Source organism: Falco naumanni, chromosome 3 (assembly GCF_017639655.2).
Source record: "Falco naumanni isolate bFalNau1 chromosome 3, bFalNau1.pat, whole genome shotgun sequence".
Taxonomy (NCBI): Eukaryota; Metazoa; Chordata; class Aves; order Falconiformes; family Falconidae; genus Falco; species Falco naumanni.
Genome location: NC_054056.1, coordinates 89876870 through 89896864, shown reverse-complemented (window position 1 = coordinate 89896864; position 19995 = coordinate 89876870). Strand labels below are relative to the sequence as shown.

The following is a 19995-nucleotide window of genomic DNA, read 5'->3' as shown; positions in this document are numbered from 1 at the left end:
CCCAAACCATTCTATGATTCTATGATTATCATTTTGTTTGTGTATTTGTCAAGATGAATTCTTGGAAACAGCAAAGTCTGTGCTTAAAAAGGCATATTATACAGCCTTTGGCATGGGGCATACCAGTCAGCTCTGCTGTACTACGGGTACAACTGAACTGCTTAGATTAGAGTGAGTCCATTTTACCGTTTACATGTCCATTTTGGTTATTTGGCTTTAAAAACTTCTTCCAAGACTCATGGACATGAAACTTGGATCATTTCAGTGATGTCGCATTCACGTCAATTTTAAATATTGGCAAGACGTAGTTTTATGTCAGGTGTGTAAGGCAGAAAATAGTTACTTCAGAGTCTGTGGGAAGATAATCCTTACATTTCCTCAAATCTGGTAGTAATCTGGTTAAAAAACGAAAGCACCTAATATTCAGAGGTATAATAAAACTGAAGCAGTGTCTGTGAGCCTTGAGACTTTGTTCTGTTCAGGGCATTTTATTTTAGTTTTGAAGTGAGGAGGAAGGGGTTGGAAAATTTCACCAATATTTTAATTAAAGTGCCACAACATGTAAATATTGTTTTTTGCTGCAGGGATTCTAAATGTCAGTGATTCCCCTTTGTACTTTTTTTTTTTTTAAACGAGGTAATCCACCCTTTAAATCCATCTTGTCATCTCCACTAGCACAAGGAAGAAAAAGGAAGCCATATGGCTACATTGTCTGTGCCTTTGTTTCTTTTTCTTTACAATTAAAATATCATCACTGAAGTGATAAGTTCTTACTATAAACATTATGCCACAGTCTTCATAGACAGGTGTTGCTGAAATACTCTGAAATGAAATTTAGCATAGATAGAGTCCAAAAGAAATTGAAGAAATTTCTGGTCATCATTCTGAACCAGTAGACCTTTTTTCCTACAGAGATTTTTGTGCTTCTTTTAATTTGCCATCCCTGTAAAATCATGTTGATCCTGACAGTTTGCAATATCTGACAGATATTTTTGTTGATAATTTTAATTAAGAAATCAAATTAAATACTTGATCATTCATTTTAATGCAGTGTAATCCAATACACACATTAGCCAGCTACAACAGGCTACAAGCTCTCATTATTCTCCGAGAGTGTGTTGAAGGTAAGATGGGTCCGTTCTTTTCAGTCTGAATAATACATGTTTATGAAAGTCTAAAAATTACTCAGACTTCATATATATTCACTTGATGAACTGTGATGGTCTATGAAGTGAATAATACATCATCCAACTCCTCCATTTCTGCTGAAGAATTTCAGTACTACATACTGCAGCAGGACTGCAACTTTCATCCTAATAGTGAATAATTACACATATCAGACATCATATACTGAAATACACACAGTTGGATAAATTAAATATGAGGGTTCTTCAACATCGTGGGTTATAAACAAGATCTATAACCTTACTGAGTGCAGCTGTGGCTCTAGATAAGTGGTGTAGGCACACATCAGAAGGTCTGCAGTAATGCTGATATTTTGTGTCTGTTGAATTTATCTGAATGAAAATCTTACAAAATAGAGTTTAAAACCTCCAACCGAACAGTACCAGTACCTGCAGGATTTGCCCCAGAAAGCTAGGATTCTCAGAAGTGTATGAATTTGTAAAAAACACATAGGTTAGCCATTTCTTAATACATTTTAAAATGTTAGCGCTTTCAGAACTAGTTTATATTTTATCTAAGGTTGTTCACCCTCATACTTCCAGTGTTAGCCAGGACATATCTTGCCAATACATGTCTGTCTATTCATGTGATTATCTGCAAATGGCAAAGGAAAGATTTTATAATCAGCATCGCTGTGATATGCATGCTATTCTCCACATGAGTTAACGGGAATGCTGTGAATACCACAGTAACATTTATAACTTATAATTCTAGATTGTGAAGTCTCTGTATTACTGGCCACTGATGATATTAAGTATTGCTCTTAATCCACTGGCTGCACACGGGAGGTTTGGGCTGGATTGTGGCATACTGAATGGCATGCTGTTAGATAGGGCTACAGCTGCAGAAACACTGTGTTTGTATTCTCAGTATTTGGTTCTGGCTTTATCTTGGCTGAGGATGATTCAGTAATACAGTACCTTTGTGGTTTTCCTTTTCTTATTCCTTTTAAATGAGAACACAACTACATTTTTAACACAATTTCACGTGTTCAAGGAGTGTTGTAATAGCCACGAAAATGTATCAGAGAGAAAAAAACCGGCAAAGATGTAGGTAAAAATACTTGAAACTCATGCTCCCCCAACAATGTTACCAAGGTAGTCTCATTCAGTATTACACTTCTTCAGATTTGTATCTATGTGATTCATTAATAGGAGTGGCACACTTTTGAGCTTGACTTTCACAAACAAGGCAATCATATTTGTTGCTCTGAGAAGTTTTTTGTTTGTCTGTGTCCCACCGATGGTGTTGCATTTCTTATAGGGTAGAATGAAGCAAAGCTTGCATATCAAATATGAAAAGCATATAAATACGTATAAATGAATATATATTTCATATATGAAGTAATCTTTAGTTCAGGGCTGGTTATATGCAGCTTTTATTATTTTTGATCCCTAATGCTCACTATGGCATATAGGGTATTGCTGTCACTGTCAGTATTTTCATAAATACAGTAAATTCTAAAAGATCCTCAAAGATTAGCTGTTCATCTCCATTTCTTAATATTTTGTTATTACAGGCTTGGGTGTCATGGTCCAGTGATAAACCCCTCGACATCCTTTTGTATTGTCAACCCATCTTCTGTTCCTTCTTTCAAACATGGATTAAGCTTTTTGACAGCTTTGAACACATCTTTTCCTTTTAGATCTTTCTAGTCTGTTTTCTTGCGTTTGGTCGTTATTATCATATGAGAGTTCATATCCTTTATTTGGTCCTAGCTTTTTGTCTCAGTTTCACTTCCCAGACCCATTTGTATTTCTGCTTTTACAAGTCTTCATGTCCCTCTCTCTTTCAGTACTTTCAGCACCTATTCTCTTTATCTTAAAACCACCAGAAATCAGCAGTCTACAAGATACTCCTACTCATTAAACTCCAGAAACCTGGTTGCTCAATTAACTGTCGATTGTTATTACGGTTGAATGCGTTCTTGAAATAGATACACCAGGGCCCATGTAGAAACCAGCACCATATTGTGACAACAGGATTTTCTTTTGTGAATAAGGGCTGAAACCAAGACCAATTTTTGTGTCGTTTCCTCATGTGTATTCTTATGTCCCAGTCTAACAACTTTCGTGCTGCTATCAAGATACAAAATTCAAAGAATATTTTTGATTTCAAAATCTGTTTTATTTTTACTTCATTTAAGCTTTTCACAAACAAGTCCTGCTTACTTTCATGTGTATGTACTTTTTATTTCCCTTGTTTGGCTTTTTCATCTCATTCAGTAGGAATCAGACTGATTATCAACAAGTGCTTCCAAACCATGCCTTGCTGTGAATTTCAAGTAAATTCAGCAGTGTACATCCAGTTGTTCTGCATAACAACATTGTTGCATTTTCACCATTAAGAAATCTTTGTATTATGTCATTTTCTGTATGAGCTGCCTTGTTGCTTCAGGCGATCCCTAATTTTGTCTGATTTCATTCCATTTACTTCCAGGCAGAATTTACATTGACTTCTAGGTGCTGCAGTCAGACAGTCAGTTAATATAAGGTGTTTTCCTTGTTAGGGATTTTTGCAAATTGTTTTTACATTTGGTATTTTAGGGACTTCACACAATTGTGTTACTTTTTTGGTTTGAGTTTGCTAGACATCCCAGTTGAGATCTTTTGTGTTTTAGTTTCAGTGAGCAGGTTCTGTGATTCTTAATCTGAAGGACCTTACCTTTAAAAGTATGTAATGCAAGACTCATATCCTCTGGTCACATCCTGTAGTTTAGCCCCAGAAAGAAAGCGATCTTCTTGGACTCATCACTCCTGACTAAACAATAGCCATGTTAATAATATTTTTCTTGCTTGGAAAATGTGGTTTTTATTATCTTCATAAGTGCTTCTTGTCTTTTTTTGTGTGCCATTCCAAACTATGGGAAAGTCTCTCACAAGCTCTTGATTTAAGTCTTCTTGCAGAGGATCTCATTCCTCATGTAAATAATTTGTGGTTGGAATAAGAGCTTGATTGATGTTTATGTTTTGGAAATTTTAACAGTTAGCTGGCAATCTGGTCATTTATGTCACTGAATTCCATTTTTGGAAAGTCATGTGTACCAAAATATCAGCTCCACATCTTTTAATTTTTAATACTAACTACCATGGTAAAAGCTTAATTCAAGGTTATGATCCCCTTGCAGCAGATGTTACCTTAAACAGCAAACAGGACAACTGAACACAAAGTGTAAGACATGAATGCAACAAACCCCTTCTTTTGCTACATTTGGAGTCTGGCTGGGTTTTGTCCTGCAGGTTTTGCAGGAAGAGTAAATTAGACTTTTAATTTTTCACCTTTGGTTTTCCTGAGCTTTCAAGCGATGTGTGCTGCTGCCGCCTCTGTCCCTGACTGAACTGGCACTGTGCCTGCAAGTCTAAAACCCTCCAAGGGATGAGAGAAGTGTGTACACAATTATATTTGTCATCTCCAGAATCGTACAAGCCAAGTGATATTGAGAATTTTCCCATTTTCAGCATCAGGTCTGAAGTCCTCTATCGAGTTGATTAAACCAATGTAAATAGTTAGCTGTTTTGCAGAATCTTGCACACGCCCCCCCATCATTCTACACTCGAGAGGTGTGACATTCTGCCTACAAAAATCCATTTTATTTTCATCCCGTACTTCAGTGACAAACAGAAGAGCTGGGGAGATCCACTCAGCTGCCTGTCAGATGGGGAGATTCAATCCACCCCGTCGGTGTCTGCAGATTCATGTGCTAGAAACTGCATCTGTGGAACAGTGTGCAGGGGCTGCGATTCCCTACTCTCTGTGTAGCTGAAACAGCCCCTGTTATTTCCACCTTTGTTAGCTGTGTGCAATATTAAATGTCATCTTTTAACTGTTTTTCAGTTTCTGTAACCTATTGTATATAAACAGTACTACATGTATATGTATGGTAATGTACAAAACGATTTGCAAAACCTAATGATTCAGTGAGTCAAGCTTTTTCTTAAAAGTACTACTTTTTGACCAAGTTAGAAAATAATAACTTTAAGATACAACAGTTAATATATTTACTGACGATTAGTATTCACAGACTGGGTATGTGTACTTCTGTTCTGTTTGTTGTCTGAGTTTGAAACATGACATTTATTTTCAAGCAATCTCTCTAAAAAGTTTCAAACTGTATCTCATGTAATAAATCAAGTTATTTTATTTTGATAGAATTCTGTCACACAGGCAATGAACTTAGCTTTATGTGAGGTCTGGGTTTTTTTGATTTTTATTTTATTTCTCTGCTATTACTTTGAAAAATAGTTAATCAGTTTTTAATTATATTGAGAAAGAGCAGCTTTTCATCTGTTGAGATTCTGTATGCAAAATTTGAGGCCAAAGTGAGTTTTCTTTCTGTATTGTCTGATCTTGTGTCTTTGAAGTCCGTGTAGAAGGGATCTTGCTGATTTCAGAGTTCTTAGGCTCAGGCCCAGAGGTTAAACACTTTAAAAAAAGGGGGGGGGGGGGGGGGGGGGAACTGTCAAAATGTGATTGAAATATATGGGTAAATTATGAGCCTCAGCTCCAGTGAGGGTGTTTGGCAGCATATGTATTTAGGGGCTTAACCTAAAGTAAAGATTCTGTTTCTAAAGCTCGTGCAGCTACAGTTGCCAACACGAGCTCAGATGCAGGAAAGCATAGCCCTGAACCTGGAGGAACACCCCTTTATTTTTCTGTGAACAGCTTATTTGATCACTGAAATGACATCTTGGCTTTTATCTCTGCTTGTGGGTAGCCATTCTGTTTTCACAGGGCAGAAGTGCCAAACCCGGGCCGTTGCCCTCTTTCTGCTTCCTTTTCATAAACATAATGACAAAGGATGCAGTGTGGCTCTCGCAAAGCCAGCCTTGAAAGCATGGAAACTGTTGTATAGAGTTGACTTGAAACGCTGTAAAACAGAAGTAAAGCAAACTAGTCCCAGCTTGGCTTAAGATGAGACATTCAAGCCCTAAACATTGATCTGGTCTATGTGACAGTCATGAACTACAGCCACGGCATCTGTTTTGTTTTGAGTAAAGAAAAATTTCATGTGTTTTTTTTGTCTGAGCAGTAAGTAAAGGGAAAAGGTATTTCTCGAAGCCTTGTTCTCCACAAGCAAGCATTGCTTATGATGCTCTTTCTTTTTCCCTCCACACTCCCTCCTCCTGCAGAATCACATCGGGAATTCCTTCACAGGCCTGCGTCTGGATACGTGCCAGAGGAGATCTGGAAGAAAGCTGGTAAGAACTGTTTAAAAACACCAGCTTAGTTTTCTGGCAGCTGTGTGCAGTTGTTAATGCACTGATGTGAGGAATGGGGCGGGGGGCGGGGAGGCTTACTAGTAACAAGAAGAAATTGTGTTTAGTAATCTTAAACTGGAACTGATCAGGACATGAAATAATCTTTATAATAGAGGCATCTGCTGCTTATAGTTCAGGGGATATCATTACTTCCATTAAGGACTCTGTTTTCAGGGGTTATAATGGTTTCAGGCTGAAACTTGATATGTTAAAGTTTCAGTCTATTAGCAATTAAAAAAAAAGTTTGTGTGGGATTTTTTATTTTTTTATTTTTTTATTTTTTTATTTTTTTATTTTAGCTTTAAGGTTCTTCCCTAGTTAAAGTAAGAATTCCCAAAGGAGGGGAAAAGACCTAAGTATATCTGTTAAAGAAAACCCTTCTGCGATGCAATGTACCAAGTCTTAATTTTCAAAAGATTTTGTGCCTGTCAGCCCCTGGTGAAGTCTGTGCTCATAAACCTGCAAAGTTTTCAATGAAGTAAGCAGGATCGCATCTCTGCAGCAGCTCTGGGTGGTTGTACGGGCATTGACAGTGTCTTCCCCAAGCTTGGGAAGCACCATGGGTGGACATTGTGGTTGTGCAGAGTTTTCTTCAACACCTTGAAACTCTTCCTGAGCACAGGAGTTTCTGGTAAGGATCCCATGGCCGTGCTGGAGCTAAGCCTTTGCTCTTAGCACATTGATATCAGAGCTTCCTCCTTTTCACAGGGGCCGGTAGCTCTTGAACTCCAGTGAAGTAGTTGAGCTTGTATGTATATACTCATACCCCTGTTCTTTTGAACACCTGTATAACCGTGAAGTCTACAGCAGCTGTCTGAGCAGGAGTTAATGATTAAATGGGAAATATGCAGCAGTTTTGATGCTTTGTGATAAAATCTCCCATAACCACTTGCTGCTTTAAACTAGATTTTTAAACTAGTATTTTAAACTAGACACAGAACATAATGTGTAGAAATGTTATGCCAGCATATCGTTGCATCAGACAAGAAGTTGTGGTTTTTGTGTGATGTGGGTTTATCATGTGAAGTCTACATTTGTCAGTATGTTAATACTTTTGGAACCATTGTGTTTCCTATGAAAAATAAAACAATTACATATTTTTCTTTTGTCCAAGGAAAGTATAGCCTTTGTAACTCAATGTCTAAAAGTATTTTTATAGTTTGCTTTGCTGTATTTATGTTAACATCTTAAATGAAAACTAAGAAAAAAAAAATAGCCCCAGGAAATCTCAGTAAGAGCAGCATTATTCAGTTGAGTTTCAGGAGCTTTATTCCTCTTGCAAAATCGAGATTTTTAGGTCATTTGACATGTCAGGTCATTTATGACTCCTAGATGTAGTACAGTAAAACAAAAAAAAGTTTCTTCCTAAGCTAACAACACAAATTAATCGAAGATTTTGGCTCGAGTTGTAAAATTGGAGGTACATTTACATTGCATATATCCACAAATGGTGCACGCAGGAGCTGTGATGTGTCATCTTGTGGCCGTAATCGGTTCCTTTGAAACAAGGTTTTTCCTTTGGTCCCATTTCCAGTCTCTCTTTTCATGCTGATGTGGGTTTAAATCGGATTCCTTGTATTAATTGAGCATGCCTGCAAATTGGAGAATAAACAAAGTCTGACTCTACAGGATGCATACCTGTATGTTACTAAGAGTAGTAAAACATAACAAAGCATACTGCTTTTCATAAATCACAGACCTGCATTTTCAGGAGGGTGCACTGAAGCTGGAGGTCTCCACAACTTAATGGTCAGTTCAAAGCAGTAAAGTCCAATTCAGCTCTGTAAGAATAGGTCTCTACTGCCATTTGGAGGTGCTCTGTAGTTCCCTGGCTGGGCTGCAACTGCCAGTCAAGAAGGCTGCAAGTCTCACAAGTCATTTCTGCTGGCTCAGTGTGGATATCTTGGTATCTCAACTGTCCATAAAGAGCAATATATAGACAGCCAAATCAAGTGTAGGAGTCTGATTGGGGTGCTGAATCCATTGAACTGAAATAATTTGGCATAAAAGCAGTTAATAAGCAACCTCAAAAGCATGTGAAAAAAGGATTCACTTTAAACTTTTGGAGACTGATAGACTCCAGCACAGTTCTTGAAATATATGAAGTTAGGTATGTGCTTTTGTGATTGTTGGCGCAAGCACGCAGTATGCAGCACCTTGTGAATTAAAGCCGTGGGCCCAATTCAGTTTCATACATCAGCAGAAAGGAGTCATCAGTGCCCTGATTCATCTCATTGAACTACAGATATGTAGACAGAGAGTCCAAGCCAAGTTCTTCGTGTCCCTCAGTAGTCCGGAGAGAGGCAGGCATGTGAAGAGGGTCAGTCAGTTCATAGGTTGGATGACTCGCTGTCTGGAAATACCTATTGCTTAAATACTGAGGGAGCCCCAGGCCCGCTGTGGGCTGCTGCCTTAGCTTCTTTCTGTGTCATGAGGAAACTGCCTTCCAGCTATCCCCTGGCACTTAGCAAGGCCTGCTGTTCATGGCAGTCCAGGTGGAAGCTGGTATGCAATGACCATACTTTGTCACGCAAAGACAGTAAGGCCCCTGCACATTCTCCAGGGTAGTCCTGAGAAAGAGATGGCACATTTTGGCACATGAAGCTGAGAGAACTCATGGCACCAACTGCCGGTGGCCGCCTTTGGAGGGTCAGCCTGGGAGTGAGACGGTGCAAGACATCGTGGTGGCACAGGACTGCACCCCTCCCCACCACCTTTCTTTTCTCACCATCTGGGCTGAGTGGGCCCGTGATGGGAGGGAGGTGACCGGGAGCTGGCTGGTGAATCAGGGTGATATACATCAGTGAATGATAAGTTGAGTATCTCTCCTGAGTCAACTCCGAGGACCTCTGGCCATGCTGAGTGATGCCTGTGCCACAAAGGCTATTTGCTCCCTGGAGCCTCTCTTGTGAGTTAGCACTGCTCAAAGGGAAGGGAGCACTGCTGAAAGGGAAGGGAGATTTCAGTTGTGTTCCTAAAAGAGCAGAGTGAATTCATACCAAGAAAGATCAGCATTAGTGGGGAAAATGGAGGATGCAAATACATGCATCTTAGATACATGGTTTTAAAAACTTCCCAATTTATGTTTTCTGATATTGGAATCTAATCACTCTTCCTTTCTCTGGAAATTCAGGGAAAGGAAGAGTGCCGATATCATTCTTGGTCTTCATAGTTCAGCGCTGTCAGGGCAAATAAAATTTCCTTCACCATCACCCATAACTTTTCTTGCACACATCTTACAGCTTTTATTGTTACTGAAACCATGAAGCCTGCATTCTATGACTATAAAATATCTGTAGGCACTGGAAACATTTATTTTGAGAAGATGTGCAGAAAATCAGTGGTGTGAAGTTTTGTCTACTGTATTTGGGTGTTCATGGGTTCATAATATATTGAAATATCATGGTGCATTGTGACCAAAAACCTTGACGTACTTTAGCTATTTGTTTTCACACTTAGTATAGCACAACACAAATTCTGTTGTCAAAAAGTTGATGGAAATACTGAAGTCCAGTCCATAGTTTATGCCAGTTAAAAGGCATCAGTCAGGCATATGGCCTTGTAAGCACTTTTAGCATCTTCACATTCTTAGAAGCTTTGCCAAAAAAGCTTAAACAATATAGTTAGAATATAAGGCTCAATTTCTGTATTTGGACTGAAAACAAGAAGATTATGTCGAGTGAAAAGCTATAAAATTAGAACTCTTTGTAAAATGTTGGACTATTGTGCTTCTGTTTAATACAGTAGTTTAAACTGGCATTTCTAACCACTGCAAACACCTAATGTAAAACTAAATTTATTTGATGTAATGAAAGTGCATCATGCCATACAAAGATAATTTCCATTGGTAGCAAATATCAGCAAGAATACAGACTTTTCTCAAAAAAATCCACTTTGTTAGTAACTGCAGTTCATAGGCACAAAATGTCTGTATTTAAGTTGCCTCATTTTTATGAAAATGGTAATAAAATTGCATCTGTATGTTTGCCTGTGTATATTTCTTTTCTCACGATCAGTGAATGTTTGCAGTTGGTAATAAATATTCAAGCACCTTGCAAATGTCCTACCAATTCCCTTTGCTGATCTGTGTGCGCCTGTGGGACTAGAATAGGAATGCATAATTTAAATATAAATTGCCTGATTTGCATATAGAATTAGTCTAGCTGCAGCTTTGATCGTAAGCAAAAATTATTGTCCTGTATTGCCACTTAGATAGAATTTTAATTCACCTTGAATATTCAAAGTAAATTAAGCCTTGGCTGTATGGTTGAAGGGTATGATTTTTTCCTCTCCTGAGGCTTTCCCCTAAACAACATTTATGGTAGGGTAATATACGGGCATATTTTCAGCCTCATAAAAATAAAGGCATAAGTTTTATCTCTAAATTCCGCCCCTCTTGAAAACTTCAGTAGAAGCATCTCTCGCAGGCATGCACGTACATAACACAAACACACACCCCACAGAGTTACAGAACTCTTCTTTCATTGTAATTAATTCAATTTTAATCTCAGTATGTGGCTTGAAGTTAAGTCTTTATTTTAATTTGCTTAATAACTGAAAATGGAGATTTCACGTAGTCCTTATTTTTTCAAATAACAAGTGCAGAGCTATGAGACATAGCTTAAGAGAGTTATTGACTTAGTATCCGTACGCAAGAGTTAGGTCTAAGTGCGTATGCATATGCACAAAATAAGTGGGTGAAATACGTGGACTAAAACTCAAACCCATAGCACAGTTGTAATACTTAGATTTTAATCTATAGTAAAACATTTTTATTAGAAATCTATGTTTTTAATTAAAAAGAACATTTAATTAAGGTGGGTTTTAAGTGGATGAAACAATTAAGCGCAAACACTTGAAGGAAACATGTCATAATTAGTTTTAATAGAGTGTTAATTGGTACTAGGTTTGCCAAGTTAATAATTACAGCTTATTAAATTTTCAATTAATCATTGTCATTTTGCTTTGAATAAAGATGAAAATTAGATAAACTAATTCGGGGGGAGGATGGTTTCCTTGTTAATTAGAGCAGTTAATTAAAAAATAAAAAAGAAATTACTTGTTTTAGTTGTCAATTAAAAGACTGTTCATTAGTAAAATCTTTGCACTCTTCCTGCATCAAAACCCAAATACTTAATTTGTGACAATCCATGTTTTCTGGAATAAAAGATATGACACTAGTATATGCCAACGAAGTGGCTCGTACTGACTTAGAAGAAGGATGAAAGTTTGAACGTAACGAAGCGGCGTGCCCTTGCTCAGTGTTAATTGTGCGCTGAAGCCTTGCTGGCTCCGGTGTGCTCGAGCGCTCGGCGGAGCCAGGAAGTCGAGTCTTCACAGTGTAAACATGGATTCGAAGAAGAGATCAAGAGGTCAAATGAATGTTCATAAACAAATTGTAATTATGCCTCATAAAATCCTGTGTCTAGGAAAAGATATTAGACCAGTGATAGAAAATTTTTAAAACAAACTCTTGGGGTTTTTTGAACTTCATGTCTTTATTCGTTAACATATGGGAAAAAAATTGTCAATGACTATAAATCCTGTCTTAATTTCCAGAGCCTAAAGATACTTTTTTTTGAAAAAGTCTGTGATACTTAAATAATAATTCTTGCCAAACATAATTCATAAATCTGGTGTGCTGCAAAACCAGTTTTCCAAATAAAATGTTCAAAAAGATTACAAAAATAACACGCCAGAGATCGGAAATGTCTGTACGTAAAGGTAGTCCTGACTGTGAATCAAAATAGCCAGAATCACCACAGGCATTAGAGATTTTGGTGATGGGGAGGAAGCACCTGGGTGGTCTTAAAGAGTCTTGAGGAGACAGGTTCCTCTGTATCCTTCTAGTCAGAAATGAAGACTCTCAATATAACCGAGTATCTGCTGCATTTCATGCATCGGTAGCCCTGTGCCAAATGTCCTGTGCTGACGAGGATTTCTTGCCTCCTTTGCAGAGGAAGCTGTCAATGAAGTAAAGCGTCAGGCGATGGCGGAGTTGCAGAAGGCAGTGTCAGAGGCAGAGCGGAAAGCTCACGACATGATCACTTCAGAGAGAGCCAAGATGGAGCGCACTGTTGCCGAAGCCAAGCGCCAGGCTGCAGAGGATGCACTAGCTGTTATCAATCAGCAGGAGGATTCAAGCGAGGTAAGGTCTTCCCTGGACAGGCATCACCTGCAGCTGTAAACTGTAATATAAATATCTGAGCTAGCTTTAATCTGGCACAGGCTATTCGTGTGACATCAGAGTTCAGTGCCGCTATTGACTGTTTACACAGTTGCTTTGGGTGTGTATTGCAGATGCATGCCCAGGTCTGAATTTTCTTGGCTGTGTTGTAATCTGAGGCCACAGTAGTGAATTTGAGCTGTGTTCTCACCATTTAACTGCTGTTCAGGTTACATATAACGCACATGTTTCTGTTCTCGTTTAGCTTTTCAGTAGCTTTATTTTAGAGCTCTTCAAACCACTATATTGAATAGATAACAAGATTGCTTGATGAAAAATATTTCACAATGAAATCTAATTTGAACAAAGAAATGATTCATTTAAGAGATTGTAGAGCAAGGTGGCTAAAAGCTTAACTGGTGAAAGTGTTGGATGTAGAAGCAATTAGCAGAAGGTGATGGTTCCTGTAGGACAGTATATGAATGTAGATTTGCAAGTGTTTCCTTATTTTGAATATGTTGCTTTGGCTGCAGGGAATATTTGAGAGTTGAGGAGTGGGCAAACAGCATTTGGAAGGAGGAAAAAGAGAGTGAAAGAGCAACAAAGAGTAAACCAAGAATAAGTATGTTAAACCTCAGTTTACTTTCAGACCTGAGAGTGGAAGCCTTGAAGTTGCTGTGGTATGGGGCACCCAGCAGCATGACTAGCTGGAAGCTGGGAGTGAAAGAGCAGTGTGTGTTTGGTCAGTGCCTCAGCAGTCTTGATAGCAATTAAATTTTACGTCCATTTTAGAAAAACAATGTTTTAGGTTTAAACTGCCCTTAAAAACAGGGCATGTTTTTAAAAACAGACATGACAAAGAAATGACATCAGTTAAAAGTTATTTGTGTATAATAATCATCTCTCAAGGCCGCTGAAATGAAAGAACATTACTTTCAGGAAGTATTTATTGGTCTTGTACTAAGATCTTGGCTGCAGTAAACCCACTTTTTAATATAAATTCTAAATGGCAGGGAGTTGGAAAAAAAGAGTAGGTAGTGGTACCTGTCGTGGGGGGATGTATATTTGTGTATGCTAGTGTCAAAGCCCTCTGATGGGCTCAGTGGAGCAGTGTTGTAGAAGAGTCACTTAAGTTGAAAGATGCAGATGAGCTAGCTGCAGCATGCTGAGAAGACTGGCAAAAATCGCAAGCAGATAAAGTCAGTGGCATGCTGCAGTATGCATCCATAATTTGAGGGAGCGTAAGATTTTAATTCATACCAGGCTTCTCTGGAGATGAAAGACCATTGTGGGATCACTGAATGCCCAGAGTTTCTCCTTAATGTGTAGCAGATGAGTAACAAGGAGACAAAAGGAATTGATTTTCAGCATCTGAAAGTTTCTGAGGAAGAAAGGAACTAGGGGAAGTGTATGTACCCTTTAAGTACTAACTGTTCCATTGTAGATTAAATGAGACATAAATTCAATTTATTGGCATTTTGTATCCGAGATACTCAAGGACATTTTTCCCAGACTATGTTCATAGAAAGGGCATTTTTCTGACTTAGCATCATTAAAGAGCTGTCGTTTTGTGTGTGCGTGTATACAAGAGACTCCTATTGTTAAAACCAAAATTCCAAAGGTAAATGCCTTTGGAGGAAACAGCAAATTAAATCTGTTCAGTGAACTGATATAGTGTAGGCAGGACAGAGGAAGTATTTATGTGCCAATACATAACAGCCCATTCTTCCACAAGCAAATGTACATCCAAAGGAATGTGTGGAGAGTTTGTGTGCTGTAATTAACTTCTGAGTAGTCATAGCTCTGCAAAAAGCTGTATAACGACAGACATGTTCAGCAGAATTGCTTACAAGGTTGTTTGCTTATTAGAAGCAGGACTTTTAAAAAAAGGCAAATAATTATTTTAATTGCGTTCTAATGAAACATGGCTCATGGGGTTATGGGTGTTCTCAGGGCTGTGCTTCCTCAGGGAGGATACAAGCCTCCTGGACCTGGAAATGAAGTGTAGTGTCCTGGTCCTCCAGCTTTCATTGCTGTGGTCATAAGTGGCACACCAGGGTGGCTGATTTGCGGTGAAGAATGCAACTATTAGTAAACATGTAGACAGAAGTCAAATTTGCTAAGTTTTTGTTTACAGGTGCTTGATTAACTGTGAAGGAAGATGACAGTGAAGCTTATTTGAGAGTTAGACGTGTCTATTAAGATTTTATAATGAGTTCTTCTTCGGCTACAGTTAGGGCAACACTTCTCACAATTACCTGTTAACTCAGGTTGTTCTTTTTTTCGGATAACTCCTTAAAGAATGGACTAGACTTTTCCTTCATCTTTAAGGACAGGAGATAAGTTTGTCAGTGTTTGAAGAGTGTTTCTTTAGGGATGAGACCTTGTGTTTATTGGAGTTGAGGAATAAAACTTCACATTTACTTTGGTTTTCATTATTTCTTCAATCTCTCTGTAAATGTCCCTCCTCATTTGTCTAGGTTGTAAGTCTCCATAAACTTTTCTCTGTTTACAGCTTTCAGCAGAACACTTCCAGCAATGCAGAGTCCTGTGTACTAAAGGCACTGGAGTAATATTTCCAGGGCTGGAATATTTCCAGTTCCAAATATGAGAATGCTGAAGAGAGCTTCTGCAGTCTTACAGGTCTAGAGGAAGGCTGAGCATCACTCCTCATTTCTTATCCTTGGCGGGACATTACACCAAGGCCTGCAAGACAACTCAGTATAGGCTGCTATATAATCTCCGTGCAGTTCCCAACAGAAACTATTTCTCCCACGGGTGTCATTTGTTCTTTTGGCTGTTGAAACTGTGAATGGAGATGGGAATTTGGCACCAGATTTCTAATGCATCAAATATAATTTTTGTCTGATATGGCCACTCCCTGTCTATTGGCAAGGCTTCTCCCTAACGGCTCTTCATTTGTTATTCAGTAAAATGCAACCTGGACCTAGCTGAAGCTTCTTAAAGCTACTCTGGTGTGAGAACTTTGTGGCATGATTTTTATTGCAATCTTCTCCAAAGTGATAACTAAGACTCAAGATTTTTGGAATTACTGTAATTTTAAGGTAATATGTAGTCTCCTCATCCAAGACCTTTCATAGGTCTCAAAAAGAGTAGATTGTGGGGTTTTTTTGGTTGGGTTGTTTTTTTTTTTGAGGGTGTGTCTGTGTATATTCTTTTTTCTGGTTCTGTTGGGTTTTGTTTGGTTGGTTTTTTTTGGTGTGGGTTTTTTTTTTGTTTTGTTTTGGGTTTTTTTGGTTTGTGTGTCTGTGTGGTTTGTTTTGCTTTTTTTTTTTTTAACCCAGAAAAAAGAAGTATCATCCCTTTAATGCAAGATTGCAAGAAAACAGTGAAATTGGGCATGTTGAGCTGACTGGAGTAAAGAGAGCTGAGGACAGTGAGAGGACTAATAGGGGAGGTGTGATATTTGGAAGCATCTTGACTTTTAAGACATGGTCTGCAGTGTTTTGCAAAATAATCACATTACATAGTATTGTTTTGATTTCTGACCTGATCCCTTGTTGAACTATTGTTCTTTGCTTATGTTTGAATTGTTCAATATGATCTAACTGGCAGCGCCACTGCTTCAATATTTGCTTTCTAAAGATTTGCAGTTTCTTTGCATGAGCCCTTGCAACTGACCAGGACATAGTAACTATTTTCCATTATTCTAATGAGAGATGGTTGAAGCTAACAGAGCACAGTGCTGTTGGAAAGCAAAAGGACAGGAGAAGATCTACCTGTCAGCATGGCTGTTCCTGAACCACAAATTATTTCTTTAGCAGTTCCTTACAGTTGCTTGACAAAAGATGACCCATTCTTCAGTAGTTGACTTGGCTAAGTACAGAAACATGTGTGAGCAGCCTACTCTTTAATGACTGCTGTGCTTGCTTTGGCTGCAATGTACTGTTGTGCAAATCAATTTTAATAGCAAGGGTGAACAGCTTAGCAAAGAGACTGGCTGCCCAGATTGTAGAAGTGGGTGTGTGTGCTGGAATCATCAAAACATCTGTCTTTCTGCTCTGGTTTAAAACACCACTGAAAAATCTGACACTCAGGGTTCTTCCTCACTTTTGCCTAGGGTGGGGGCTGGGGACGGGGAAGGAACACAAATGTTTCAGTTCTCTCTACTTAAAGCAGATGCTCACATCTGCTCAGATAAAACAAGTGTGTAACTGGTCCAACTCTGCTTTTAAGAGATGTGTAATGCTGGGGCTTGTTTATATTGCAGCAGTTTATGTAGTTTATGTTGTATGTGAATATCACACTTACCTGACATTTTGAAGACAGCTGGGCTCAGTCTCTGCTGACCAATCCATTGAGACCAGGACTGTGCCAGCAAACCTGACTCAGAGCATCAGATGCTGTGATTCAGGCAAGCCTCATTTTTAGGTTGGTATTAAATTTAATGCCTATGTCAGCTAATGTTTAATTTTTTTGGCTCGGCATCTCTCTAGAAGTAGGATATCATCCCCTGCAGTGTTGGGTGGTACAGAGGTGCCAGAGCCATGTGTTCTGTGCAGGATCAGTCCAGATGTGATGTGAACATTGGCACTGTTCTACTAAGCTAAGCCTGGCTAGCCAGCTTGCATGTCTCATCCGTATGCTTCTTGGCACTTCTGTTTTCAGGATTTCACTTCTCTCATGCTGACTTGTATGAACATAGACATACTTCACACAATAACAGTGGATTGGGCGAGCCTGGAGTATTCAGTGATAGGTGCAACTTTACTGGAAGCATCTACAGATTTGAGTATCTTTGTATGGAGCACTGCATTTTGATGCAGTGTGGGAATTTCCACAGTACCAATGTGCTTCCCTTTCTAACAGGTCTTGGATAGAATTTTCATCAACAGCTTTCTGGTTTTTTACACTGGTGTTCAGTGGCTCATACAGTCCTCATTTACACCACTGTGGTTTCAGAGATTTCTAGATGTTCATTCTTCATACCCAGCCATGCTTCCTTTCCTGCTAAACTGGGGAAAACCAGAACTTGTTGAAGATGACAGAGCAGTGTTTGACACTGTATTATGGCATTTCAGAGTTCGTCGTCTCTTTGACATGTCACTCCATTTGTGGGTTTTTTTTTCGCTCTCTAAGCAAGCTCTATGTTGAGTTTCAGCTGTAGGTGTCAGGAGGAAGAAAATACTTAATTGTGGTTGAATATGTCAAAGATGAAAGTGACAGGATGGGCAAAATTATTGATGAGTTTGTGCCCTGGTACTGGAGACCACAGAAACAGAGACCATTTGTTTTTAAGAGTTTTCATGATGGCAAGCAGAAGTTTCTGAGTTCTGTTGTTTGAAAGTGGAAGCTTAAGTCCATGAGAATTAAGTCTGACCTAAGATAAGGATCTGACCTAAGACTGATGTTCCTTGTCAGTTGAAAGAGGAGGATGAAATATGATCAGTGGCATAAATTTGGAGCGAGATTCCCATCTGGTGTAATTTAGCCCAATTTCATTGAATTAATCCGTTTTCAAGGTAGTGAAGTTAAATTAAATTATGTAGTCTGAGAATCTGGCCCTTTGCATAACCTCACTGTTTCACATGAAAATCAGTGCAGAGTTAAACTGTAATCCAGTCCCTCCTCATAGTTTTAGCTACATCTGGAACTCTGTAAAGCACGAGCTAGAAGTGCAGTGTAGTAGGTCACTACCTAAAGACAGAGAAGATAGACCAGGAGAGGTTTTGCGAGATCTGCTACTCCCTTTATCAACACATGATCAACTCCAGCTGTGTCGTTCCTCTAAGGTACCTGCTTTTCCTGTGCTTCAGGGATGGAGGTTCTCCAGCGCCGCTAGGCAATTTGTGCTTGTCCTTAAAAAGATGTCTCCTAACATCTCTTCCCAGCTTTTCTTGCAAATGCTTGATACCGTTACTTCTGTTCATCTATGTAGACATGGTCATTGCCTGTTCCACTGCAGTGGCCTCCAAGACATTTGGGTGTCACCATCCCCTCTCAGGCTACCATCTCTCCTCAAGTTAAATAGTCTGAATTTGTTCAGTCTCTTCTCATAGCTTGTGTTTGACTTTTGATTATTCTGGCTGCCTTTCTCTGGGCTCTTTCCAAGTCTTATTTGTCTTATTTGATTTGCTGTATTTGAAGCGCATCATCCCAACTTGGACAGTACTCCAGGCTGTGTCTTGCCAGTGCTAGGAGATGGAGAGCCTTAAACTGGATGAAAAGTAGTTCATAGTCATTCTCACACACCTTTGTATGACGATTGCCACCTTGTCACCAAAATGACATTGTAGTCCCCTGTTATCTGAGATGCTGTCTACACCGTTCAGCCAGTGTGCTCCTTTTTGCTGGTACCTGCTAGAGCTTCCCAGGAGGGAAGATGCCTTGAGCATGTTCGGTTCCATAGTGAGCTCAAGCTCTGTCCGTGATATCTGGATCAACTGGTAATACACGAGCAGGGGCATATGAAGCACAGTGCAGGCTTTTAGCTGGCATCTCATGCCTTGCTTTTTTTTCAGTAGAATTTGGGCTCTGGAGCCATCAGCCAGCAATGTAAAGAGAAGGCATCTGTTTTCAAAGGTTGCAGTGCCCGACCCTGATCGTTAGTGCTGGTTTTCACTACTTGCACATGGGAAGGAGCAATGAATGGCCACAACGGTGAGGGCTGTGTAGGAGAGGGAGTTCTGCACGTCAAATCCAGTTACTGTTGCAGTGCAAGCTCCCCGTGGCATGTGTGCTTGTTTATGCTAATTTGCACTGTAGTAATTTTTAAATGCAGTAAGTTGTTGCATAAATGTGAGCTGTAAAATTTATTTTGAAATTCTTGTATTTTATGTGCTTTTATTCCCACAATTACACTAAAGCTGTAATGACCTGTTAAATTAGAAATAATATGTCCAATGGGCAAAACCACATACCAGACAATGTAGGGCACATTAAGTAATCATGTAAGGAGCCAGCTTAGAGCTTTGTCACTTCATTAAAATCTCGTACTTTTGTATCACTTTTCATGTTCTGTACAGGCTGATAGTTAATTAATGACTATTTTAATAAGAAAGTTGAACCAATACTGCTAAAATTAAATGACTGTTTTCTGACATCAATACAAGTCTTATGGTAAGATACTGAAATATTGTATGATGGCTGTGGTCACATCTGGAGGCAGTTCTGACTGTGCAGATAAGCCTTCCCCAAAAAAGGAAACAAAATGAAGATTCCCCAGAAGTCAGCCTGTATTAACTAAACAGCTATTTGAATAGATCAAGTTTGACATCCTTGTAATAATTACAGCACAATTAAAGCACACACTTCAATGTTGCAATTGGATCTGCACGAGGGAGGGATTCCTGCACCTGGGCAGGTGCTGGCTGACTTCAGCATTATTGCATGTGGGGAAAAGTGTCTTTTCAGAAAAGTCTGCGT

General features: G+C 39.0%; 1 protein-coding gene across 6 annotated transcripts in view; it reads left to right on the top strand.

Moving 5' to 3' along the window:
* The window catches only part of RUNX1T1 (RUNX1 partner transcriptional co-repressor 1), a 116411-nt gene that overhangs the window by 90546 nt on the left and 5870 nt on the right, over positions 1 to 19995 (top strand). For 5 of the 6 annotated variants that reach the window (XM_040586824.1, XM_040586822.1, XM_040586821.1 and 2 more), the window contains 2 exons: positions 6315 to 6383; positions 12401 to 12591. In XM_040586824.1, coding sequence (XP_040442758.1) covers positions 6315 to 6383; positions 12401 to 12591 — 260 coding nt within the window. Of the gene's footprint in view, positions 1 to 6314; positions 6384 to 12400; positions 12592 to 15124; positions 15675 to 19995 lie in introns of all 6 variants that reach the window. The other variant, XR_005826877.1, reaches the window with a different exon arrangement.